Source organism: Triturus cristatus, chromosome 4_2 (genome assembly GCF_964204655.1).
Source record: "Triturus cristatus chromosome 4_2, aTriCri1.1, whole genome shotgun sequence".
NCBI lineage: Eukaryota > Metazoa > Chordata > Amphibia > Caudata > Salamandridae > Triturus > Triturus cristatus.
The window spans coordinates 739101069-739127487 of NC_140586.1; the positions used below are offsets into that span (position 1 = coordinate 739101069).

Sequence of the window (26419 nt, forward strand, 5' to 3'; positions counted from 1 at the left end):
AATAAGTCTGTCCTTATGAACCATCCTATTGCGCTGTCAATCACCCTGCAGACAGAAAGGTGCATGGAGTCTTGCAGTCATACGTTTTCTCTGTCCTGTGCATTCAAAGCAAGGAGGCGATGCACGTCTCCCCTATAGGGCGGGACCCCGGGGGTATGTCTCTGCTGCAGATCAAGACCTGTAAAGGGTGCTGAGGAGCACTGAGCCTCCCTGGGACTTCACGGAGGGGATGCCACTGCACCATCCCCAGCTGAGGGACCGCATGTTCCACCTTAGTCCACACAAGTCTCTGTGCGGGCTGCCCTGTGGGGTCGGCTGGTATCCAGTGCAGATAATCCCTTTCCAAGAGCTCTCCCACTTCTCTGTACCTTGATGCACTCAGAGAGGACCCCGCACTTCCTGGCTTGCAGGAGGATAGGCGGTCTGCCCTCGAAGGTAGCTCCATGCCACCAGCACCACTGAACTGTAGTCTTCACTCGGGGCGCTGCCTGGGAGTGCTGTCGGCTGTTGCACTGCGCCAGCCGTCCTGGATTCCGGTTGCTGCTTTAACCCCAACCCCAGCTTTCTCTTTTCAAGCACAGAACGGTGAAGTCTTGTGCGCTGCGGCTCCGCCAGGGGGCGTGCAGCTGCATTACCTTAACGGTAACTACATTAGGTTAATTACACCAGCCGCCTTCTGGCTGGTCTTTTCAAAGCAACTGTCCCTTCAGGGAACTTCTGTGTGGCACCTGCCAGCTAGAATGCCCGCAGGCGCGTGCTGCACATAAGCTTCCTTGCTGGGTACATCCACCTTGATGCAGTTGGCATCAGGACTGTAAGTGGGCCGGGTCGTGCCGGTTCTCAGCACCGGCAGTTCTTAAAAGCGGATGCTGAGACGGGTCCCTATCGGGCTCTCCATTTTTATCCTCACCCTCAGGATGAAAAAAATCAATCTTAACTCGGAGCAGTACCACCCTTTGCTGCTTTTGATGTCACTTCAAAAAGACTCGTAATATTTCTTTCACATTTTCATAATTTCAGAGCTGGCACATTTTCAAAATTATATACAACGAAGCCTTAGTTGTTGCTTAGTTATTTTATGCAACTAACAACCATTGACAAAGCCAATAGGCATGACTTGTTACTTGTATTATATATCTGAAAGTGATGACAGAAGCAGTAAAATACCAGTCGGAGGGCACACTATGCTAAACACAGACTTTTAGCTTCAGTGTTTCTAAGCCACGCTGTTAATTACATCAGCCACGCCCCTTTGAACCTCCACCCCCCAAGTTTTTTCACCCCACTTAAAGCCCTGGTTATCATCAAGTTAAATACATAGACCAACAACTCACGGTGCTTCTCAAAGCAACTGTGCGTTTGGTTTGAGCTTTTTTTTCCCGCGCATGGAACAGCCCAAAATTCGACTACTTGGGAGGTGGGGTACACAGGCGAGTTATCCATGTTCTGCTTACTCGTGAGCTTTTTCCACCTCTTTAGGTACGGCCAATAAAGAGGTTGTTGTTTATATTCTCAGTTCATAGTGTATCTGCAGTCTGTAGGGTGGCAAGTATCACTTGTGGTATAGTGTATTGACAGTATTGGTCCCCGTTCTCTCTTTGCCTGTGCCACCCCCCGTCTAGGGTTACCAGATAATCCACGTGCAGGGCACCATTTTCAAGTTCTAGGTTTTTCCTTCACACACGGTTTCTTTCAGGTGGGTTAGTCCGCTTGGTTCGATTGAACTGAACCAAAAGTACAACTTTTATAATGCACTCAATTTTTAAATGAAAGCCCTGAACTGGACGCCATGTCTCGCGAGGATTTCTATCTATTTTGTTTAATAAGACTTTTCTGGCCCCTATTCAGTTGTCATACGCAACCACTGAGTCTGGGAGTCACAGAAATCCTACAGAGGGCGAGGAACCCTGCGTTGTCTCCCCTCCTACAATCCATTCTCTGGCACAAGTTGCCCCTTATTTGGTGAGCCAGTCACTCCCAGTGAGGGCAGTGAGTGTGAACATCTGTTCCCCGCCCGCTTTTCCACCACCGCCCAAAGCCATGCTTCCTGAACACAGACCGTGAATGCCCAAGCGGCCGCTTCCCAACTAGTCCTAAATATGATTGCGCAGACTAATGCTGACATCTAGCAGTTGTGATGTGTCCAGGGCTGTCAGCATTCCGTCCATCATTTGTTTGTTGTAACGCTTTTCGCCCTAAGTGGGATGGGTATTCCCAGACGTGGGACCCGTGCTCACTACGCCACTGGAGTCAAGCTATCCTGGCTGATGACGGCTGATAGCCAGAAACCGGTCCTAGGATGCTTGATTCCGGTCCAGGGAAGACATGGCTTGGCAGTTCGGGCTGGACTGTTCCCATGAGGCACAGGGTCAAGACTGATTTGCATATGGTCATGTCTAAACTGGGGTGGCGTAGTGGGCAAAAGAACAATGGATTTAACCCAGATCTCTTGACTGGGGGAGAATGTCTGCATTGTCAGCATTCCGTCCATCATTTGTTTGTTGTAACGCTTTTCGCCCTAAGTGGGATGGGTATTCCCAGACGTGGGACCCGTGCTCACTACGCCACTGGAGTCAAGCTATCCTGGCTGATGACGGCTGATAGCCAGAAACCGGTCCTAGGATGCTTGATTCCGGTCCAGGGAAGACATGGCTTGGCAGTTCGGGCTGGACTGTTCCCATGAGGCACAGGGTCAAGACTGATTTGCATATGGCCATGTCTAAACTGGGGTGGCGTAGTGGGCAAAAGAACGATGGATTTAACCCAGATCTCTTGACTGGGGGAGAATGTCTGCATTGTCAGCATTCCGTCCATCATTTGTTTGTTGCAGGGCTGCCTGTAGCCAGACTTTTACCAGCAAAGTATTTTTCATCTGAGAAGGGTGGAAACCCTGGCACTGTATGTTTCTTCAATGAACTAGAATGTTGTACCAACCACACTGTGTAGGTATCCCCCCGTTACTGTCACGCGATGTCTTCCTCGTGTGTTTACAGCCAGAGTTCGAGTTTACGAGCCGAATTCGGCGTTTGGAGAAGAGGAAGCGAAAATAGGCGCGTGTCCCGAGATGAGGAAAAGGAGGCGGTGCCGGTTGGCGCTGGAGTCCCAGTCCCATCCCCTTGTCCCACTTGACGTCTGTGGCTGTCAGCTCGTTCCTGTCTGTGCCCCGGACCCACCCACCTCCCGTGGGCTCTGGTGGAAGCGGAGCTCTCTCTCCCTTCACTGCAGCAGCGCAGGTGTTCTGAAGCAGCACGCTGCTGAAGCGGGGACCAAACTGCAGCTGACCCCGGGCGCGAGGGCTTCACGGGGAGTCGCCGTCTCCCGGCACCCCTGGCTCGTGCCATACAGAAGTAAGCAAGCTGCTGAAGCGGGGACCAAACTGCAGCTGACCCTGGTAGGGGGTTTCACGACACCCCGGGCTCCTGCCGTACAGAAAGCAACTCCTAGTCAGCGCCCGCAGCTGACCCCGGGCACGAGGGCTTCACGGGGAGGCGCCCTCTCCCGGCACCCCGGGCTCGTGCCGCACGCAGAGCGCGAGCGCCGGTTGCACCGCCCCTCATGGATTTTATATCATTCTGGAAAGTGAACTCCAGGACCCGCGGCCCCAGGTCAGACACCCGTCTTGTTTCTAATTCTAGGTCCGTTTCGTGCATTTATCATACTTTCACGGCGGAACGTTAACTACTCAAAAATAAAACAACTTGTGCCCAGAAAAAACGGTAATTGAATGCATATGCCGACGAACAGCGTTGCACATTTAAACCAGGGGTATCTGGGTCATCTCAGCATGTGAAATGTCTGGTAAAGCCAGTTTCATAAAAAAAAAAACCACACACACATCAACTGCCAACCTAATTCGTTAATCTGGACCGTGTCTCAAATGATTTTAGATGTATAAAAATAATGTCTAGAGCAAAGCTCGTCATGCTGTTTGTTTCGGTGACTTTACTTGAGGAAGCGTAGTCATTCATTGCTATCCTTAGGCCGTGCAAGTCTTGTGATAATTCTGTTATGTTTAGTGTTGTTGGTAGTATATGATGTGAAAGTGATTTTTTTTTTTTTTAAACTGTTTTGTTTTATTGATTTATACCAGCACAAGAAAGCAAACCACGTGCTATGTATTTCATTAAATTCACATGTCGATTGGAGCGGAGATGTTTTTTTCCCTAACAAAGGGTAACTAGAGAAAAAGGGAAACATAGCCAGAAACGAACTAATCTGATTGAGACAACCCACTGGCAGCTGTGTGTTATGCAGTGTGTTCGTTGTATTAAACGGGCGCACTGCCGACTCGTTTTATGTTTGAAAGACTAGTGTTTAATACGGCCCGCAGGGGGCCGTGTAGTTAATGTCCGCATTGAATATTGTGCAAAATCCGTGAAGTGTTTGAAACCAGTGGCGTACCAAGGGTGCCCTGAGCCTCAGTGCAAACAGGTAAATGGCCTTCTCACTGTTGGGCAGGCAGTAAAATACAACATTAATCAGGGGGTTAATAGGCCTCTGGGCCCCGGTGCCACTGCAGCTGCTGCACCACTGATAGCTGCGCCCCTGTTTGAAGTGTGGAAATGTTGCAGGTATTAGAGCGCAATGCAATTCCACATGGACGATTTTATTTTACAGTAACTGCTTTTCAAATGCTCCACAGACAAAAAGCGATGCATATTCAATAGAAGGCTGCTGATTTTGTTTGGAAATTCGTGCAACTCGTTGTGGGGATGCTCTGTACAACTGCACTTTCCATACATTGCCTAACCAAATAGGCATCGGTAACCTCACCAAAATGTCCCCCATTCAAACATCTATGCCTATAAATCAGAAGTGGGAGACGAGACCAAAGCCACATTTTGTAAACAAAACGATATAAACACGTGGGGGAGGAGTCTCCCTGGATGTACTGTGGCATGCTAAAGAAATCCTCCAATATCGGTTTGTCAACAAGTGTGTTTTGATCATTAGCATACGAGTAACCAAACAGAAAACAAGCGAAACATAAACAACAACAAAAAAAAATCAGAGGCAATTGGGTGGCTGAATCTGTTAGGCCCTGTGTGATAATTAGAACAAGCAGTGGCAAAGTCAATAGGTCTTGCCTATGCACTAACTATTGGCTTTGCCAATATCATTCAGCCACGTCGTACACCAGCGTGGCTGCTGTTCAGCATGGCTGAAAGTTAATGGGGGTAGAGGAGAGTAGAGTGGAGCGGCGTAGAGAGTCGTGGTGTAGAGTACAGATGAGTTTAGTGGCATGAAGTGAAGTGTTGAGGCGGGAGTAGAGTGTCACAGTGTTGAAGGGCGTATAGTGAAGTAGAGCTGAGTGGCATAGAGTATCAGAGTAGACTGTTGTGGGGCAGAGTGGAGTGGCGTGGAGGGTGTTGCGTAGAGTATTGTGTGTGACATACAGCAGAGTAGATTGTTTTAGAGTGGAGTGGCGTTGTGTAGTGTAGGAGAGTGGGATGGCATAGAATGGGGTAAAGTCAAGTGGTGTAGAGTGGAGTGGCATAGAGAAGTGGAGTAGTGTAGTGTGTCATACAATAGAGTGGAGTAGTGTCAGAGTGGAGTAGAGTTTAATGGATTAGGGGTCATAGAGTGGACTATCTTAGATTGTAGTGTCGTAGAGTGGACTATAGTGAAGTGGCATAAAGGTCAGTGGTGCAGAGTAGAGTGCATTGGCTTTGAGTAAAGTGGAGAAGTGTCCATTGGCATAGAGTGCAGTGATATGGTGCAGAGTGGATTGCAGTAGTGTGGATTGGCACAGGTGGAATGCAGTAGCTTAGAATGCAGTGGCGTAGCGTGGACTGGTTCAGAGTAGAGTGAAGTGGAATAGAGTGGAACTGGTGCAGGGTAGAGTGCAGAGGTGTAGAGTAGTGTGCAGACTAGATTAGAGTAGTGTAGAGTGATGTAGAGTGGCATATAGTGTAGTAGCATAGAGTGCATTGATGTAGTGTGGTGGGTGGTGCAGAGTAAGGGGAGGGTGTAATGGCACAGAGTGGCGTTGAGTTCTGTGGCGGAGAGTGCAATCTTGCAGAGTAGAGTGTCAGAGTGCAGTGGCATAGAGTGCACTGGCGTAGAGTGGTGCAGAGACAGAGCGCAATGGAGCATAATAGAGTGGACTGGCATAGACTAGAGTGGTGTAGAGTAGAGCCGGGAGGCGCAGAGTGCAATGGTGCACAGTAGATTAGATTGGTATAGAGAGGATTCATGTATAGTGAAGCTGAGTAGAGTATATTGGCATAGTGCATTGGTGTAGAGTGCAGAAGAGTACTGCAGAGTAGAGTGGGGCAGAATAGAGTGGCATAGAGTTCAGTGGCAGAGAGTGCAGTGTTGAGTAGAGTGTCGTAGAGTGCAGTGGCGTAGAGTGCATTGGTGTAGAATGGTGCAGAGTAAGATGACATAGAGTGCAATGGGGTAGAGTGGAGTGCAGTGGGGTAGAGTAGAGTGTTGCAGAGTAGAATATAGTGGCATACAGTGCAGTGTATATTGGCATAGAGGGCAGTGGCATAGAGTGTATTGGTTTTGGGTAGAGTGTAGTGGCGCAGAGTAGATTGCTGTGGAGTAGACTTGAATAGAGTGGCGTAGAGTAGATTGTTTTAGAGTAGAGTGCAGTGTCGTGAGTAGATTAGAGTGGCTTAGAACGGATTGGCGTAGAGTGCTGTGGCTAAGTATTGCAGTGGTGCATAGTAGAGTAGAGTGCATTGGCATAGAGTAGAGAGGCGTGGAGTGGTGCAGAGAAGACTGCAGTGACGCACTTTGGAGTGGCATAGTGTTGAGTGGTGCAGAGTGGAGTTGGGTAAAGTGGAGTATACATGGTGTGGTAGTGCACTGCCATTACAGACAACACATCTTCAATTGAAATGACCAGTATATTTGCACAGACATACAGTTTAACTGATAAAAGTATACAGCACGCAAATTATAATGTGTGGAAATGTCACCACCTGGTGTATTAATTTGTTTTTGTCATATTAAAATATTTGTTTCCACCACACTTCGGAATTGCCAAAAAGTATGCTTCATTTGAGCCTACCATATTCTGAAATATTTGCACAGTTCATATTCAGACATTTAAAATTTATTTTTGTACTAGAAAAAACATAACCTCATACAGCACACCCCATGTAGCCAGCTAAAAGAAATAACATCCTACTGTCTATCTGCCTCACATGGGTACCCAGCTGGATTGTCGCATAAATCCTCTTACTCGGAAGTCTGAGAAAGAAAAGTAAACCAGAAACTCTTTGGATGACGGAGCCGGGCATTTGACCTCTGTCTTAGAATGCACAGCAAATGTGACCAGATAAGAACAAGATTTAAAGGCCTGTTTACAGAAATTCAGTACTAGTGGAATAATACAATACATAGGGTTTGGACAAAGGAAGGGACAAACTCAAGCTGAACAGCCTAAAACAAAGCCAGCACACAAAAAGCAAGCAAATGTGAATTACAAACCACAAGGCCATTGGTAAGCAATGTGCAGAATGCATCCCCAGGGAAACAATCCAAATAGCCCCAAGATGTCATTAGCAAACCAGGCACCTGCACTGTCTGGCAGGCTTCTTCCACTCCTAGCTCTACTAGAAAGAAGCCTAGTAAAAATAAATGCATTTTGATCAAAGTAAAAAAAAAAAAAAAGGAAAACTTTAAAGCCATCTGCATGACACTTGTTTATTTCTAGTGCGGCTGGTCACAAAACCGTGCATGGCAGGAGTTCACCTCCTTGACATGGGACCAATAACTATACAATCATATGTATGTTTGTAATAACAAAACGTGACAAGATATCGGAGCTAAAGATATACATCAAAACTGTGTGCGCTTCTGCAAGCAAAGACTTGTTGCCAGTATGTCTGGCTCCCAGTGCTTAATTTGTTACAAACTAAAAATGTGCAGAGGATCAAAGATTTTCTTATGCGCTACTAAATGGCAAGTTGGCGAATACAAGGCTGTTTAGTCTTTATTTTGCTTCTTTCTTTCATCCCCTACCCCTCCTGTCTCTTGCGGATTCTTTTTTTAATTCCTGCTTTCCCCGTTATCAATATTTTCCTTTCTGTGTCTTCCTCCTTTTTTTCTTTTCTCTTCCTTTTGTAAGGCTGGTATTAGCCACGGTCGTTTTGCTAAAATGATATATAATAGCCTTGTAGGAGCTTTTAATGCCAGGCTTCTTCATTCGTTGGTCTTTTATTGTGACCTTCACATTTTTCTTCTGCCCACTACAGCATACAACATGGAGCATTGGGCGTGCCCCTTCAGTCATTAGCTAACTTCACTGTGAGTAATGGAACTCTACCCTTTCACAAGTTGCTCGTCCACTGGCAAAGCCGTTCACTTAAGTGCCAGGAATTACTATGGCAATGTATGCTTTTTGAGGCCAAAAATATTTTCACTATTAGCCAACTGTTTTTTCTTTCATGTGACGAGTGCCCTGTGGCAAACACCATGACAAAACAAATAAGCATTGACAAAGCCAAAATGCTGGTGGCCAATGCCAGACATGCTGGCTATGCCAGTGCTTGTTGTCTCTCGCTCCGGGTCAAAGTCTGATGATGAAGAAAAGCCCCAGCATCTAAAAGTGACTGCTGGTATCCCAGGGTTAAAATCTCCAGCACAAATGTAGCACTTCTGGCACATTTACTGCGAAACATACAAATAGTGCTTTTGGAAGAAAGTGTAGATCACCTGATCCCATGTGATGTTTTCCATAGCTGCAGGCGTGCTTCATATCATGTGAGCCACCGGGCAGCTGTAGTTTACTAGCAGGTGGGGTTTTATACCCTGCATACTGTGGTTTTGGATCAATGTTTAGCATGGGAAAGTCACGCTTGCAAGTTTCAGAATCCAAAGTGTTGCTGGGTAAAAAGCCAGGACGGGCTGAAGGAGTAACACGTGACAAGGGTCTGCTGAGCAACTGTGACTTTGCATTGTGGCAGCTTTGGTCTGTTAAACACAGGTGATTGCTTGTGACCAGACTTTCCAACTCTTCTCCCTTTTAAGTGTCTCTCCTCTCTGAAAAACTTTGTATCGCTTTCTGTTTCCAGAGTTATCCCCCACCCTCTGTCCACTGCACAATCTTCCATGTCTGGTGAGGCTGGGTCTCATGGCTGCTGTTGTGCCCGCCTAAAAATAGTCGAATCCATGGGACTTCTGGAGGCGGTCTTTAATAAGAAGCTGTGTGTAGACAATTTCCCCCAGGAGGCAGGAAATCATAAATGCATCTACAGACGAGCAGCTGAAATCCAATAAGTGAAGAATAACCTCTTCCCCGCTCGCTCATGGCCTTTCTTCCTTGTCCATTGTAAAGAGCCTTTTCTTTTGTTCTCTCCTTAGAAGCTTCCTGGGAACCTGGGTACACTATAAAAACAAACGAAAATAACTTTAAGCCTATGTTACATACGCAAGAACTCTGTACAGTAATTTTTTCACTGAATAGATAGCTATTTAATTATTTTGTTACGATTGTCATATACATGCAAATACAAACCAGTAGGTGCCCCTCATAACGGCGCAGTGATAGGGTTTGTGCCAAGTGAACAAACGCGTGCTCGAGTTTGAAACCGCGAACAGAGAATGCGATCGGAATAATAGTCACATTTGAGAAACAAAGACTCAAAATGAAAGTGCAGGTTGGAGAACTAGAGTATGCATTCGTTTCAATCAGCGTATGTATGTGTAAACGTTTCGACGTCCATCAAAGGGATTTCCAATGGGGTCTTTATCAGAACACATGAGGGTAGCGACCAGCTAGGTGCCAGGTCTTTGGGTATGTGAACCCTTTTACCTCCTATAAGCTCGTCAGTGGCACTGCCACTATCTTTACTGGACTCTGACCCTCCATGGCCATGTTGGCCTGTTGTAGCTTCAGGGCTTTCATAGCTTATTAGTCCTCCAGCTCTGACTGGGTCAGGGTGTGGGTGGATGCTAGGCTTCCTGCTCTGGAAAATGCCCAGCCCAGGTGTCGGCTAGCATTTGTGTGTGACAGAGGAGGCCCCTTTGAAGTGCACCACAAGTGTCATATGAAAAGCCCCAGTAGACCTGCCAAGCAGGATGTGACATATAAGAAGGACAAAGCATTATAATGTAGAAAATGATCTTCCCTATGCGCCTAAAACCCAGAGGCCCTCAGCGAATAAAGGATCATTCAGTATTAGTAACCAAAACTACTAAAAGACAACTAATAATGTAATTCCCCCCTGCCCATTCCCGTGCACCAGACTCCTACCCACAATTGGCCGTGAATAATGAGTCTTCTGTTATATTATTATGTTTGACATTCTGTGTCTACATTCAGCGGTTTCGGCGGCCCTGCTCTGTGTATGGGAAGTCATCGTAATATTTGCAGATATTTAAGACATGTGACCTCTAGGATTTCTTTTGAGAGTATCTGTACATAGGGGGCCCATAGTTCTGCTAATGTCTCTCCTTTATTCACCGCCTCTAAGGACATGCGCTCCATTGCTAATATGAACCAGAGTTTATGTAACCATGCTGTGTGATTGGGGATGGTCATAGTACCCTCACCGAGCTAGAATCACCTGACACGCAGCTAGAAGTGCTTGCGCCATTTGTCGGCCCCGCAAGGAGTGTAGGGGAAAGTTAGAGTTCGGAAGGCCCAGTATGGTGTATGCCGGGAAGCACGGGATAGCAGTGTCGCATTCTATATCTTATGTCGCTCAGAATGCTTTCCCAGAAGCGTGATAACTTTGGGTAGTGTCAGAGTAATTGCACTAGAGAACCCGTTTGTCCGCATCCCCTCCAGCACTTCTCTGATTGCCCTTTGTCCATCCTGTGGACGCATGCGAGTGTAAGGTACCACTATGCTGCTAGCTTGTACGCAGTCTCTGAACCAGCCATGCTGTGTGCAGTGTGATGTGCTCTATAGTGGATGTCTGCCCATTCTTTACTGGTGAGAATGCGCCCCAATTCCTCCTCCCATTGTAGTTTGCCCTTGGTTCGGCCTCTGTCTTGCCCCTTGGCTAGCATCGCATAGAGCTCTGAGATGAGATGCTTATCATTCTCTTTGCGAACTAGCCATTTTTCAAATACCGTTAGCTGGCGAGAGGCCACCTTCCTGTGTTTAGGGGTGGTCACCCAGTATCTCAGTTGTAGATAGTGAAACGTGTCAGTCTGGGGGAGCGAATAATTGTGTCGCAATTGTTCGAAGGGAATGATCCCCTTATCATCAAACAAAGACCCCACTTTTTTGCATCCCTGCTCCCACCACCTACCGAACACCTCTGAGCTGCACATGGGAGGAAAATCCGGGTTTTCCACTATCTGGGTCATCGGGGGATGGGAATGATGTCATTCCTCTCTCCAAAGCCACTCTGTCCCACACTCTGTGTTTATAAGGTTACTGGTGAGGATTACAGGCCCCATGCTCTAAATCTGCGTGTTACCCAGGCCTCTCTCCATACATTCGCTCCCGCTACTGTCTGGTCCATGAAGGACCAATGCTTTTCAGAGGTAGGGCCGTTCCATTCTACTAAGTTGCGCAGGTGCGCCGCCTGTAGGTATCAGTGGACTAGGGGAAGCCCAGACCGCCTTCCTGTTTAAACTGTGCTTGTTGCGATACCGGTAGGCCCAGCTTTTTACCCCGCAGACAAACTTATTTATAGCAAGTTGTAGTGTGCCGAGCGTCTTCGGAGGTAGCACAAGTGGCAGCGTTTGGAAGATGTACAGTATGCGTGGGAGTACTGTCATTTTGACCGTAGCTATACGTCCAAACCAGGCTAGTTTCAAATGACTCCAACTAACTAGGGCTTTATTCGTCTGATCGATGTGTGCTGCTTAATTTATTGCCAGTGTCTTGGGCATGGTAGGGGCAGGAAGAATGGCCAGATATGATATGGAGAGTGACGCCAATTTCAGGGGAAACCTATTGTATTGCATTTCTTCATGCAAGGGGGGGCACAGATAAATCTAATATTTGCCATTTATTCAAGTTAACTTTGAATCCCGAAACTTCCCCAAAGGCCTTCAACTCATCTAACAGAGCCGGCAGTAATGTCATTGGTTTCGCCAGTGAGAGAATATCATTGTCTGCATAGAGACTGATAGTGTGTGTGTCTGCTTCAAATCGAATACCCTCAATCCGCGGGCCGCCTCGGACGTGCTGCACCATCGACTCCATAAAGAGCGCAAAAAGAAGGTGGGGGGAGCGGGCAGCCCTGCCGGGTTCCTTGGGCTATATGGAACATGTTTGAGGACATTCCTTTGACTTGGACAGAGGCTCTCCGGGCTCGGTATATGCAGCTTACCCATTTAATAAATGCTTCTCCAAATCTAAAATATTGCAGAGTGTCGAAGAGGTAAGTCCATCGAACACGGTTGAACGCCTTTTCAGCATCTATAGATAGAAAGAGCGCCTCCTTACGTGACCTATGGGTAACAACCACGAGGTGGAAGAGTCTTTGGTATTGTATCCCCCTTGTCTTGTTGGGATAAAGCCGGCTTGGTCCGGATCCACCAGACCCGGCATGAGCGGACTCAAACGGGCCACCAATACACCAGCGATTAGCTTGGCGTCAATGTCAGGATATGGGATGATATGAGCCGCAGTCCCTGGGATCCTTCGTTGGTTTAAGGATCACTGAGATGGAAACCTCTTCCATGGATTCTGTGAGTGACCCTGTCTCGAGAAAGGAATTAAATACTTAAGTCAGAAGTGGGGCTAGTTCCTGGCAGAAAGCTTTAAAGAATTGTGCCGTGAAGCCGTCTGGTCCCGGTGCTTTATTCTTTTTGAGTTGTGCAATTGCTCCTATCACTTCTTCAATCTGTATCTGTTAATCTAATTGCAAGCAATTGTTTTAGGCAAATGGGTGAGTAGGCTCCCTAAGAGATATGTGCTTGCGTCACTATGAGGGGTGTCTGAATTGAAGCATAGGGTCTGGTAAAAATTCCTAAATGCCTCTACTATGTGCTTATCAGTATGTACCTCTTCACCAGAAGCCTGCTTAATCGAGGTGACCGAGGCCGCTATAGTTTTGGCTTGCAGTCTCTGTGCGTACATACTCACGCAGTGGTCACTACTTAAATAGAACTTATGTCAGAGTCTGAGAAGGGCATAGTCCGCTCTGTCTAGATCAAGACGTTTCAATAAGAGCCTTCTCTTTTCTAGCTCTCTCCAGACACTAGGTGCCCTGGTTTGTTTGTGTATGGTCTCTATCTCCCCCACTTCTTTTTCTAACTGCTGGCGCTTCTCCCGACGCAGTCTGTTCTCGGCCGCGGATACCGTAATAAACTCTCCCTTCATCACTAACTTCAGCGCCTCCCACACCAATGCCAGGGAGGTATTTCCTATGTCATTGGTACTGAGATACGCCACCAAATTCTTGCACATTGCTGCTAATATGTCTGGGGATTGTAGTAGCCCCTCTCGTAGCTGTCATTTAGAAGGGCTTGGCTGAGAATCATCTGTTTGTAATGTAATCGTGATCATGGCATGGTCAGCTAGCGATCTAGGTTCAATGGTCACATCCCTGATTCTAGGGGCCAGTGAGTGTGAAGCAAAGAAGTGGTCAATCCACGCATATGTTTTGTGCGCTTGCGAATAAAAGGTATAGTCCCTTGCTGCTGGCGCCAAGTGTCCATTAGGCCATTTTCCGCTAGCCACTGCAAGCCCTCCGAGGAGAAGGCCCCAGTTTGAGCAGATCGCTGACACGAGCGGTCCAGAGTGGGATTCATAACCAGGTTGAAGTCTCCCCCCACTAGAACAGCTGAATCTGGGGAAGTGAGCACTGTGGCAAACGCATTTGTAAAAAAGGGTTCCTGCTGGGTGTTTGGGGCATATATGTTTGCTAGGGTGAAGCAGTTGGAGCCTCACTGTACCCTGACTGCTAGCAGGCGCCCTTTTATTTCTGGTTTTGTTGAGGTTATCTTGCCCTTAAATTTCTGGCTCAATAAAATGGCTACCCCATTCTTTTTTGGAAGGCCAGAGGACCAGAACTGGATTTGGAACCATCGGGAGCGCATGTGCGCTGTGTCCTTCGATAGTAAATGCGTTTCTTGCAATAAGCAGATATCCCTTCCTGAGTTGGCAAGCATGGACAGTAACGCTGCGCTCTTTACTGGGTGATTGAGGCCTCTAACATTGAGGCTCATGATCTTAAGGTTCCTAGTCAAGGCTCACCAATTGAATTCTATACTCACAACTTCATCCTCGGGGATCGGGATGGCAAAGACTTGTCAGTCCTGAAGACCTCCCCCTATACCATTGCTGTGAGACTGTGTCTGTGACTGGTGTGGAGGAAAAAGGAAAAAAGCATATAAAAAGCAATGAAAAAAATCCCATAAACCCCAAACTAAACAGTGCAAACGCACTCTTCTTAGAAGTGAATTAGACAACAGTTCGTCAACTTGGGAGATCTTGAGGGGGACGTCGGTTCGTCAGGTAGAGAGAGCCTCTTGTTCCTTCACTTCTTGGGAAGTCATCGCATCAGTTCTCGTGTAAAAGTAGATGCAAAGTGAAATCATCCCCTTGATTCCGCACTTAAAAAATCCTCCTGCTGGAGCTATAGTGTTCAGTTCAAGAGGGATCTAGTAGGCTTTGTGAGCCTGAGTGCGCAGTGAGCACCGCTTGCCTTTCTTTCGCCTATGTCTCTGTGTCCGGTTTGGGATTCGGGGAGGGTTTCCATATTGTGCGCCATCTCTGTTGCCTGCGACTGCCACTCTCATGGTGTTCAGGGTCCTCTTCCTGCTTGTTCTCTTCCAGGAGACCCAAGACTTCCTGTGCTTCCTTCAGGGATCTCAACTGTTGCAGCTTTCCATCACGTTGAAAAATGATGCGAAAGGGATGTCCCCAGGAGTATGTTATTCCTTTCTCCCTGAGGTGGGGCCGTGATAGGATGAAATTCCCTCTGTTTGTGAAGAGTGGTTATTGACAGGTCTTGATAAAGCAATGCCGTCTGAACTGCACTGGGTGTGCTTCCCTGGTACAGCGGATGAGGGATTTTTTGATGCAAGCACGCCAGGACGTCTGCCAGGGTCGCATTTCTCCCTCTTGGTGGACCAACGCGGTGTACACGATCTATTTATATGCCTGAGCCGTTTTCATATCCTAGGATGTGTTGAAACAGTGCAGGAATATAGGCCCTTCGATCTTACCCTTCTGCTTGAGTTGGTATTCCTCTGATGCGGACATTTTTTCCCCTCTATTGATTTTCCAAATCCTCTGCTTGTGCCTGCAGTTCTATGTGCTGTTCACTCAAGCGGAGAATCTCCTGTTGCATTAGCTCTATCTCTTCATCTCTGCCAGATTCCCGCTCCTCTAGGGTTGCTATGCGCACCCCCCCCACTTCTTCCAGGTCCCTCTGCATCTCCTTCAGATCCGCTGAAAGCTGCACTTGCATGGATTGGCAATCCTCCCATAAGGAGGTGAAGAGTGAGGTCCTATTTCTGTAATATTTAGAACAAATCCAACTTCACCATTGAATTGGAAATTTAAAGAACTATTAAAAATAATTGTTTAATTATTGTTTTAGCTAGTCCCATTCCCGAGATACAGGATTAGTATTTTTAATATTGCATCTCAGTGGTTTCCTATAAAACAGCCAAACCTGCTGCAGTAAAAATAGCTTTGAAGGCATTATCACTGTAAGCACATGTTTACCATTAAGCTTTACATGTTCTACTTTTACCACACTTTTATGGGCAGTAAGGCCTACTTAGAAGTGACTTATAAATATTTTAAAGGAAGGTTTAGGACTGTCAAAAGGGGTTGTTTTGAAGGGTCGAATTTGCAATTAAACTTGCAGAACTGGTGGCAGGCCTGCAGTCATGTTTACATTGTCACTGTATTGGATGGCACTGTCGGTGCTGCAGTCCACTTGTGACATTTAACTTACAGGCCCTGGGTACACCTTGGAACCATATACTAGAACCTTATTGGTAAGTTAAATATTGCAATCAGGAGAAAGCACATTTTTCATCATGTTGAAAGGGGATGCACAAGCACTTTGCTGCTGGATAGCAGAAGTAAAGTGCACAGAGTTCTACAGCCAGCAAAAGTCAAGGCAACTGCACAAAAGATAGTCATTTCCAAAACTGTTCAGTCCTGCTGTGTTGTTACTACCCTATAGGGTCGCCCTAATTAGCTTTAGCAGCTCTTACAAGAATTCTATCATGTTGGCTTATATGAATTCTGACACATTATTAGGGCTTTCTCTGTCTTCCAGCGAGAAGCAGATTGGGAACCACAAGGAATCGTATAAAATTGCTAGGGAAACAATGTACAGGCCATTGGCCTGGCATGCACAACATTATAAACTGTATTTGAATGCTCCTTCAGGTATTGGGGAGAGTAAAACAGACTTCTAAAACCCAGGGGCCTGTATCCTACATTTCTTAAGGGGGGTTTGCTAGCGACCACAGCTCATTCAGACTTAATAGAAACTTTTGTGGAACCTATATGAAAAGCATCACAGGGACCCCCAAGCAGCTGCCCATCTCCCAGCGCTTTCTGATTCTCAAACATGACATTGTTGGGGAAACTGAATAGAAATTAACAGTAACTTTACATGGAGTTGACTCTTGTTGTAGATAAATATAATAAATATAGAAGAGCCTATCATTGTGTCTGAGGTTTGGCGGCCATTGGGCAAGTACAACTTTCTGATATGCCAGGCCCTAATGGTTTCATTGTGCTTTTCAAGAAGTGCTTAATGCCCCAACTCCTGCTATCTTGACCAACACTTTTTGATGACTTAAATACAGATAAAAGAGCTGCATTTGGGTTGGGTGATGCTAGCATTACATTCTGCTTGCCAAACTAGGCAAGAACCCAAAGCGATGTTCATGTTATCATCCAATTTCACTGCTTTTTATAATTTTTATTAAGTTTGTCAAAAACAGCTTACATTGACACAGTATTGTTCATTGGCACGTTTATCATAAGTTCACATTGTAATTCGACCAATCGATCGGGGGCTTGTGCGTGTACATTCGTAGTGGGGTTAGCTGTTGATTTCCTTTTGTGTTCGTGCCTTGTCACTGTGTGTCGTACTATAGCTATACTTTAAGTCATATGTCTTGGTCAGTGTCCGGTCTCTGTAACTACCAGCTTGGTTAATCAAGTGGTGTGGGAAACTGGGGTAGCTGGGCTGAGGGGAGTGGGATCATCTTCATCTATGGGCATCCAAAAGTAGGAGAATTATGCTATTGTGTGTTCTTGTGTGTGGGTGGAGAGGGAGCAAGGATCTCCCGCATGAATGTTGCGTATGGGTCTATGTTATCCTGTGGAGACTATGCCAGGTTATAAGTTATCTCTTTGTCTGGGGGTATTAGCTGTGTTACCGGCCTGTGGGTCAGGTTGTGTTTGTGCATCTTGGCTCAGGGTTTCGGTTGCGCCGGTCTGTTGTGGTGTTTGCTGGGTGCCTGCTACTTGCTGTCGGAATTGATACAGGAGTATGGCCCATTCCATGGAAATGTGCTTCTTGCGTTTTCCCTGAACCTCCTCCCACCTGACAATATCCTCCTTCGCTGAACCCTATTTACTTACTGCCCCTATCCAGGCTGCCAGTGGGGGTCCTTCTGGGGCTCTCCAGTACATGGTAATACCCTTCTTTGCCAGTAGGAGGGCTAGGGAGGCAAAGCAGGTTCAAACCTTGAGGGTCTTGTTCCTTTGAAATATCCCAATCCCACTGGCCTCCGAAGTATGGATAGCGTTGAGCTCTGTTAGTTCCTGAAGTGTCTTGTGGATTGTACTCCAGTAGGGCTGCAGCGTAGGGCACAGCCAGAATATGTGTTTAAATGTTGCGTCTGGGGCCTGACATCTTGAGCAAAGGCATCGTGTGTCTGGGTAGAATCGCTGGAGTTGCATCGGGGTGCGATAGGCCCGGTGTAGTATGGAGAATTGTATATTTTTAAAACGAGCATTGCGGGACACTTTCTTCAGTTATTCTAGGGCTTGTTCCCATTCCTTATCGTGTAGTGGACGTCCTATCTCGTCCTATCACCTCTGCCGTAATGGGGTGAAATTATGGCTGTGAGACCTTGGATTGCTTTATAGAGCCATGTCATTAGATGTTGGCCTGAGCCCATGTTAAGTATAGTGTGAAGTACGGGATGTGTTGTGGGTTCTCCCTCTGAGAGGCCCCAAAGGTGGCGGCAGCTGATGATTACTTGCCTGTAGAGCTGCCCTCGTGGGAGCCCTGTCTCTTCCGCGAGTTGGTCAAACGGGAGCAGCTGACCCTCCGAGAACAGATATCCCACCTCCAAGACTGAATGTCTCGTCCAAGTTTGCATTTATTCGAGCATTGTAGTGTCCTCCGCTTCTAGGGAGTCTGGCTAGCGGGAGCAGAGGGGTGTATAGGGGAATCTCGCCCGTCATGTGGTTGATACGTGACATGCTTGCACACACAGTCGCCACTTGTGTAGGGTATGTCGACTTTGGGCGGACGTCGGGGAGAAGCAAGCGGCAAATCGCCTGTACTGTCATGGGCCCCGCTTCCGAGGCGGTTTCCTCCAAGTGCCGTCCCGCTGTCCACCGGGACAGCCATTGGAGCTGTGCCGCGAGAAAGTAGGCCTTGCATATTAAGATTTTTGCCTGTACGTTTAGCCAACCGGTTAGGAAAATTGATGCCAAAGATGATCCATTCCGGCCAAGGAGGCTTCATACTTCACAGAAGAGCAAGCAACAACACCAAGGTCTTATGTCTTATAGACATTTCTAGGAATGAGAGAACAGAAGTAGTCTTCCTGTCTCTTGATGCTGAAAAAGCATTTGATGGGGTGGACTGGGGAATGCTGTCCGATGTGCTGAAGCGACATGGTTTGGGCACTAAATTCTTTGGTTGAATTGTGGCCCTATATTGTATCCCACAAGCGAGGGTCAAGGTCAACAGACAAATTATGATCACAGCAGATGCAGCCGGACCGGGCCAGGAGCACAGCAACTTGCAAAGGTTCCCACCAGTGATGAAGGACCAGGAAGACTTTCTTCTACAACTTGGAGCAGTTTCAGCTCAATCTCATCTAGGTAGCTCTCTCTAGAGGTCTCTCAGCCCCCAGGGACAGGCTGATCCTCTCTCCTCCTGGTCTGTTTCTCATACTGCAAGGCAAAACAAGCTCCTTCCCACTCTCAGCAAACAGGGTTCTAGGTACTTGGGCAGCCGGTCTAACTCAGAGGTCCAATGTTCAGCAAAATTAACTATCTGCACCAATAGATTGCATATCTCTGTGAAGTTCTATTCTAATGCTATCCAGGAAATCTTTGGGGAGAACTGCCAACCACCTTGTAAAATTATCTCCGTCCTATCTATTCAATTTTTTATACTGGTTGATAAGATGCACCACTATTGATTATATTTTTTCGTTTCAATAGTTTTTTTTATTGTTAATTGAGGGAACATAAGTAACAAGGTTAAGGTGGGCATACCCACCTGAACTCCCTCCATTAGTTTACCTGCCGGAGTGTCATTGAGCTATATTCCCCCCACGGGTCAGCCCAGCAAACCAAACTCTGGCAGTTTGTCTACATTCTGGCCATGGATTGCCGAAATAGCTATACAGATCTGATCTAAAAAATCACCCATCCATGGGTGAGATCACAGAAGATGAAGCAGAGGGCTCTCTTCACCATATCCTCTCCAGCAAGTGTTTGAATTCACCCGATAGTGTGGAGCCGTGCAGGTGTAAGATGCCGACGAACGAGGGCTTGTAAAATGTGTCTTTACCTCAGCATGTTGACTGAAATTATTGGTTCAAAGGAATATTTTGGGTCAGTGGCCTTTATCAAGGTAGAGGCTGAGATCTTTTTCCCACTGTATCTGTAACAGTGTGCTCCATCTCTGCATGAAACCTCTTAATGGTGGCATCCTCTGCCTTGAGCACAAGGTTCTAGGGGGCAGTGGCAATGACTACAGTCTGTGATTCCTGCAGGAACTGCGTCCCCACAGTGAGTTTGCAGCTCACACCCCTCACTGCATGCAGATCCCTCTTGTTAGAAATGGGGATCTCCAGTTGGCAGCGTCTGGCGCTGATGTCCAAATAGGGATCCTTCTTCCTAAGGCAGAGTAAGGGGCTACACCCTTTGATAACCCCTGCTCAACCCTGTGGTAATGTAGCACGAGCAGACAGGCCTATCTCAGAGGCAGTGTGTGAAGCATTTACGATCATATACAATACCGCAGTGAAGACACTACAATGGGACACCACACAAGTAGCTATAGAAAAATAAGAATCTTTATATAGGCTTAACACAAGGCTCAAAAGCGATCAAGAAACCACAATGCACATAATTGCAGATTCACTTCAAAAGCAATAGAGGCACTCAAAAAGCATGTGGAACGAACTTAGTTTGAGGCCGGGGTCCACCCGACCCGGTGATGTGCAATGTACCTCAGATTTAAAGGGGCACGGCACGCAGCCTCGCAAGGAAGCCGTGGTGATGACAGGCGGACTCGCAGCGGCCACGGCTCCCCACTGTAGCGGTCAGTGGCGTTCACTCACGATAATCCTGGGACGGGGCTTACAGGCGGGCACCCAGCGGCATCCGCAGGTGATAACAAGATCCTCGAAGTGGTGACTAGTGCGGGCACTCAGTGGCACAGCTCCTCAGCTTCAGCGGCCCACAATAGCGATAATTCTCGTAGGACGGCAAATGCGGGCACTCAGCGGCACAGCTCCTTAGCTGCAGCGGCCCACAATAGCGATATCGATGATTCTCGTAGGACGGCAAATGCGGGCACTCAGCGGCATAGCTCCTCAGCTGCAGTGGCCCACAATAGCAATCACAAGGACTTTGGTAACGCAGGCAAATGCGGGCTCTCAGTGGCAACAGCTCCTCAGCTGCGGCGACCCACAATAGCGATCACGATGACTTTGGTAACACAGGCAAATGCGGGCTCTCAGCGGCAACAGCTCCTCAGCTGCGGCGGCCCACAATAGCGATCACGATGACTTTCAGCCCGCGTTCCCCGCAGTAGAACCAGAGGCTATGGAATTCTCAACAGAGGCCTCACCTGCGAGTTGAATCCCTCTCAAATAGGAATCCAGACAGCTGATGGGTGAAGTCTAATGTCCCTGAGACTTCAGCCGGAGGCAAGCTCAAATCAGGCCCTTGGGTAGTTGCTTCAGCAAGATGGATAAAAGTTTTAAAGTCCTTTCCCTCTCGTTACATGGACAGAGGTTTGTCTTGACATCCAGAAGTAACACACCGTGTAGGGGTTTTAGCACAGATCTTTATACCCCAAAAGTCATTGGGGCCTATGCATCAACAATGCCATTTGCGATTCCTTATTAGCGAAAAATAAGGAATCGCTAATAAGGAATATCAAAAGGCTATGCATGTAGGAATCGCTATTCAAATAGCGATTCCTTAATATTCCTTATTACCGAATCGGTAATACCGAATCGGTAATAAGGAATACCTACCCATTCATTCCTATGGGCTTGGAGGCCCATAGGAATGAATGTAAAGCCAGTCTGTATTAGCGATTCGGTATTACCGAATCGCTAATAGCGGGAGCACTTTCAAGGGTGCCAGGGTGTCAAAAGGACACCCTGTTGCACCCCTGAAAATGATATGTGCACATATGTTGCACACACACATGCTCTAAGGGCATGTGTGTGCGCAACATGAAACTTTGAAAAATGCACAAAAGTGCATTTTTCAAAGTTTTTGCAAATTACCATGCAGTTCATCTTCATGGTAATTTGCTCCCCCTATTAGCGAAATCGCTAATTTTTTAACTTTGATGCATTGCATTTAAGGAATCTCACTTTGGGATTCCTTAAATGCAATCGCTATTTAAGGAATCGGTATTTAAGGAATCCCTATTTAAAGAATCGCTATTTAAGGATTCCTTAAATAGCGATTTCTGCTTTTGGGTTGATGCATTGGGATTGGGTATTTTTTACTTAATACCGGGAGCTATTACCGAATCGGTATTTTACCGACTGGATTTTGGGTTGATGCATGAGGCTGTTTGTTCTCAAAAAGTCACAAATCACTGAACCCAGCCAGAACCAGCTTGGTGTCGTCCTGGAGCACTTTATTTACGAGGCTACAGCCTGCCTTTCAGGGAGAGGGGGTCTGCCATCAGACGCACAGTGGGAGGTGGAGCCTTCATTCACCTTGCCAGGCACAGCCCTGCTCAGATCAAAGGGTCACCCCTCCCCATACTCCATCTGCAGATCTCTCTATTTAATCCAGGTCGGTCTCAGCCTGCCCTGACCCTCCTAAACCAGACCGCCAATACACATAACAGCAGAGCACACAGGAAGGCTTAGGCAAGAAAATACCTACTTCCCAAAAGTGGTAGTTTTAAACACAGAATATAGAAATAATCGTCACTAAAAGATGCACTTTAATATTTGGAGCTCAGGCATACTAAATTCGACTTTCCTATCATGTTCCTTGGGTCAATTAGGATTATACCAATTCATACAGTCAATTTACAATAGGGAGCATTCGCACTGTGGCACTGAATGGCAGTGGCACAGCGCCCAGAGCATCTAACACCGGCAACCACAGAGGAGACAACAGCGAAAAATGGAAGGGAGACCCACGCCAATGGTGCCAGGTCTAACACCTCTCCTCAGTCTTCCTTTGGCCGATGGACCCACACAGCACTCAGGATTGAGCTGCTCTGGTGCTTCTGGTCAGTCACACCGCTGCAAGTTTGGCAGGCTCCTTCACACTCTCAGCAGGAGTTTGGCTTTAAGGTGCCTTTGGTCTGAGATTCAGCTTCTACCAGCAATGCCAGGCTACAGGTGATTTTCCTTTACCTTTGGGGAGCTGGTTGTGAAGCAAACACCAGCTCTGGTTGTGCAGTAGTCCTCAGAGTACTCTGCGGAGCAGTCTTTTTCATGGTTGTAGAGAACTCGGAACTGGAATAAGTGGATTAGTGGCTCCAAATTTAATACAAGGTAAGCAGATGGGATATGGCTTCTCTATCTGTACTTTCAGATATGTTTTTGACTTGTTCTCTTTACATCTGCTCTCTCTAGGCTGTTCTTCCAGCACAGTCTTTGTTCAGAGTGATGCTCCTCACAGGAAGGTAATCTGTGGCAGGCAGTCCCTGCAACAGTGTCACAAAGAGGGGTGAGCTTTCTGCACCTGGGTCGACTTCAGGCACACTGATAGTGATGAGGACAGAGCACCTAAAGGACCCTCCTCCCCATCAACAAAAGAAGCTGCAATGCGCGCCTTCACCCCCACCATCTACCAAATGGCAGTGCACAGAAATACAAATCATCTCCTCTTAACAAAAGGACCTAATCGAATTTCCAAAGAAGCCCTGTGTCCTCTTTCCCCAGTTCAGTGTCTGAGTCTCCTCCCTCCAGGGTCAAGAATGTCAGCAATACAGATCCACTGTGCGGTAAAACAACCTCCACTCCATCTTGCACTCAGGAACAGACCTAGGGCTACCAAAACTGAATCTACAGGCCTTGATCACTCTGGCTCACTCATAAACACACTGTGTGCACCACACAGGCCACCTGTGCATACATAACATGTACTTGGGATGTTAGCTCATGGATCTGGGTTAGTGTGCAAGAGCGTAACATTTCACAAGTGCGCCAGTGGCCACCATTCCAGTGACACAGACAAAAAGGTCTGGTCTCAACTATTGACTCACAAAACAGAGTATCCTGCCACCCCCGCTGTGTATGGTAAACCTATTAGAGGGATGAGGGCTCACTTGGTGTACTCCGACAGGTCCAGGATCTCACTTCTGGTAATGCTACACACTAGGTTAGCATGAGGCTGGTGCCCGAGTCAAAAGCCAGAATACCAGATACTCTGTCGGACACTTGGGGCAGGGGAACACGACTGTACACTGTACAGGGAACATCCCCACCCAACACCATTCCATTTTCAACTATCTGTTGCTAGGTAATATTCACTGTCACACACATGCTTTTTACAGTTGCTATAGAGACTCAAAACCTGCAAATGGCCTCTTCCACGTGTTTACTATAGCAACTTATTGTTATTTAATTTTTGATTAGCCAATTTGTAAACATTTTAAATTAAAATTGTTGCAAGTATTGTTAGTTTTGCCTCTTATGCCTCCATTTGGTGCATGCGTTTGTTGGTAACCTGTCTCGTTCAACTACAATGCTGGGTTCTGCTACAAAACTAATTTGCATTCATCCTGCAGCCTCCTCTTAAATGTCTGCAATATCTATCTCTAAGTTCATGTTCGGGTCAGTGGTCAGTTATGTTCCCACAAGGAATTTAATAATACTCAAATTTACATTCTGATTTATGTTTCTTCCTAAGGTTGCCACAAGGTCACAGATAAAGGTTCGTGCCAGCCTTTGTAGAGGCTTGCTTGGTGTGCCTAAAACACGGCAGTACAGAAGCAATGCCAGGCTTATATAGGACATCCTTGGCAACATTCTAGCTGTCATTAGCATCAGTGGCCTACACTTGACATGCAAAGGGAATTCTCTGCAATTTCTTGCTCTCCCTGGCTTCAGAGTGGCACATCCTTGACATACTGTGAGCTTTCATGGTGACATTTATTGCTTTTACTGGCACAATAGAGCCCAGTCCTTAACATATAATTGGCATTTGTGTGACATTCTAGCTGTCCATAAGTTGAGTTTTCCATTTTTGACAAATAGTGGCCATTCTTTGGCTGAATTCTAACCATCTTGCGCATAATAGTGTCCCATCCTTGAATTATTGTGTTTACTCTTTCATGCATTCTGGATTCCTTGCATATTTGGGGCATTCCTGACAGGCATCTGACTGTCCCTGGCCTAGTAGTGGCACATCCTTGACATATTGTGGACATTCATGGCTTCATACTGGAGATCCATGACCATATGGGCCATCCTTGATATGGTTGGCATTCTTGGCAAAATTATGGCTATGCCTGGCTTTTAAGTACCTCCATCCTTTACATATATATATATCATAAGCATTTCAGGAGACTTGGCTAGCCTGGAATAACAGTAGCCCTACCTCGACAGATTGCGACATTCCTTGACGTATTTGTGGCCACCGCTGGTACAGTGATGCGCTAAATCACCATGTGATGGGAAATCCTGGCATTTGAGGATGCTGATGAATGAGTGCATTTCAGCAATGTAGCTTATTCTGATATTTGATGGATAGCTAATGCCAAGTTTAGACGGCGCATTTGCTGATTCTCAGTCATAACACTTGGCTGACGATCTACTTGAAAGGGACAACATGGCAAAGTGAAGAAGCATTCTCTAATGGAGTGTATGCTGTGTACATGCCTAATCAGATGTTTTAACTGCCTGTAATACATGTAGATCTTTACTCCGTATTTAAGGAAACTGTCCTGCCACCGTTTTTAGGTCGAGCATTTGAGACCTCTCGTATATACTTTATGTGTATGTACTTTGTTGACTCTGGAGATCACCCTTAGGACTTGTCTGCTTCCGCTTAGAGACTTTTTTTTCTGTTCAACTGCTTCTATTTAACTGTCTTGATAGAAAACAACCAGTAGAGGTCAGTAAAATACCATATTTGCTTTCTGCTTGTTCAACTGCCCCTATTTAACTGTCTTGATAGAAAACGACCAGTAGAGGTCAGTAAAATACCAGAATTGATTTCTGCTTAGAGACTTTATTTTTTCTTTTTTTTTTGGCAACTGCCTCTATTTAACTTTCATGATAGAAAATGACCAGCAGGGGTTGTAAAATACCAGAATCACTATAACATTCTCTAGATTCCAGGCCATAGATATTGTCTTCCACGAGCACCCATAGACAATAATATATTTTTTTTAATCTTGTATTTTCAGTGATATGACCACTGAAGGCTCTAATTTTATATTAAAAACAGAGCTTTGGACTATACCATTTCCTGCTGACAGGCAATATTTCTCTCCATGTGTTCCCATACCTGGCGTGTCACTCAGTTTGGTGCTTACTTTCCCTCCATGTTAAAGGACAGTAAAGTTTCACCACCCAGGCTAATGTGCTGCATAGCTAAATACACATAAGGTCCCAAAGGCGAGACTGATTGCATTGCAAATGCTTGTTAGATCTGGCCTCAGCCAAAGACTTTTGATTTCATCGAATTTATATGTGTGATATGCTTACTTAAATGGTTTTTTTTAAACATCTCTCTTCACGCACTGGTCTTTTATTGTGTCATTAACTTTTTCTTCTGCTCACTGCAGCATACAGAATGTGTCCGTCCACTTCAGATATTGGCTAGATTGTCTGTGAGTGACAGCATTTTGCCCTGTCACGAAGAGCACATCCACTCACTAACAAGAACCTCTGAGTGCCAGGGATTACTATGGCAATGCAGGCTTTTTCGAGACTAAAATAGTTTTGCTTTTAACGTTCTGTTTTTTAAGGGGGGAGGGCGGAATGTCCAGGGCCCAGCAATGTCCTCAACAATAACATTTTAAAAGCCACTATGACAAAACAAGCATTGACAAAACCAAAAGGTTGGCAGGCAACGCAAGTACTACAGGTTGAGCCAATGCTTGTT

The 26419-nt window shown here is 46.5% G+C and overlaps 1 protein-coding gene across 1 annotated transcript in view; it reads left to right on the top strand.

Moving 5' to 3' along the window:
- The first annotated feature begins 3449 nt into the window (after window positions 1-3449).
- Window positions 3450-26419, top strand: part of TTC39A (tetratricopeptide repeat domain 39A) — a 721538-nt gene continuing 698568 nt past the window's right edge. Inside the window, exon 1 of the mRNA XM_085602648.1 lies at window positions 3450-3605. Within this exon, the coding sequence (XP_085458774.1) occupies window positions 3556-3605 (50 nt within the window). The 5' untranslated portion in view covers window positions 3450-3555. The remainder of the gene's footprint in view (window positions 3606-26419) is intronic.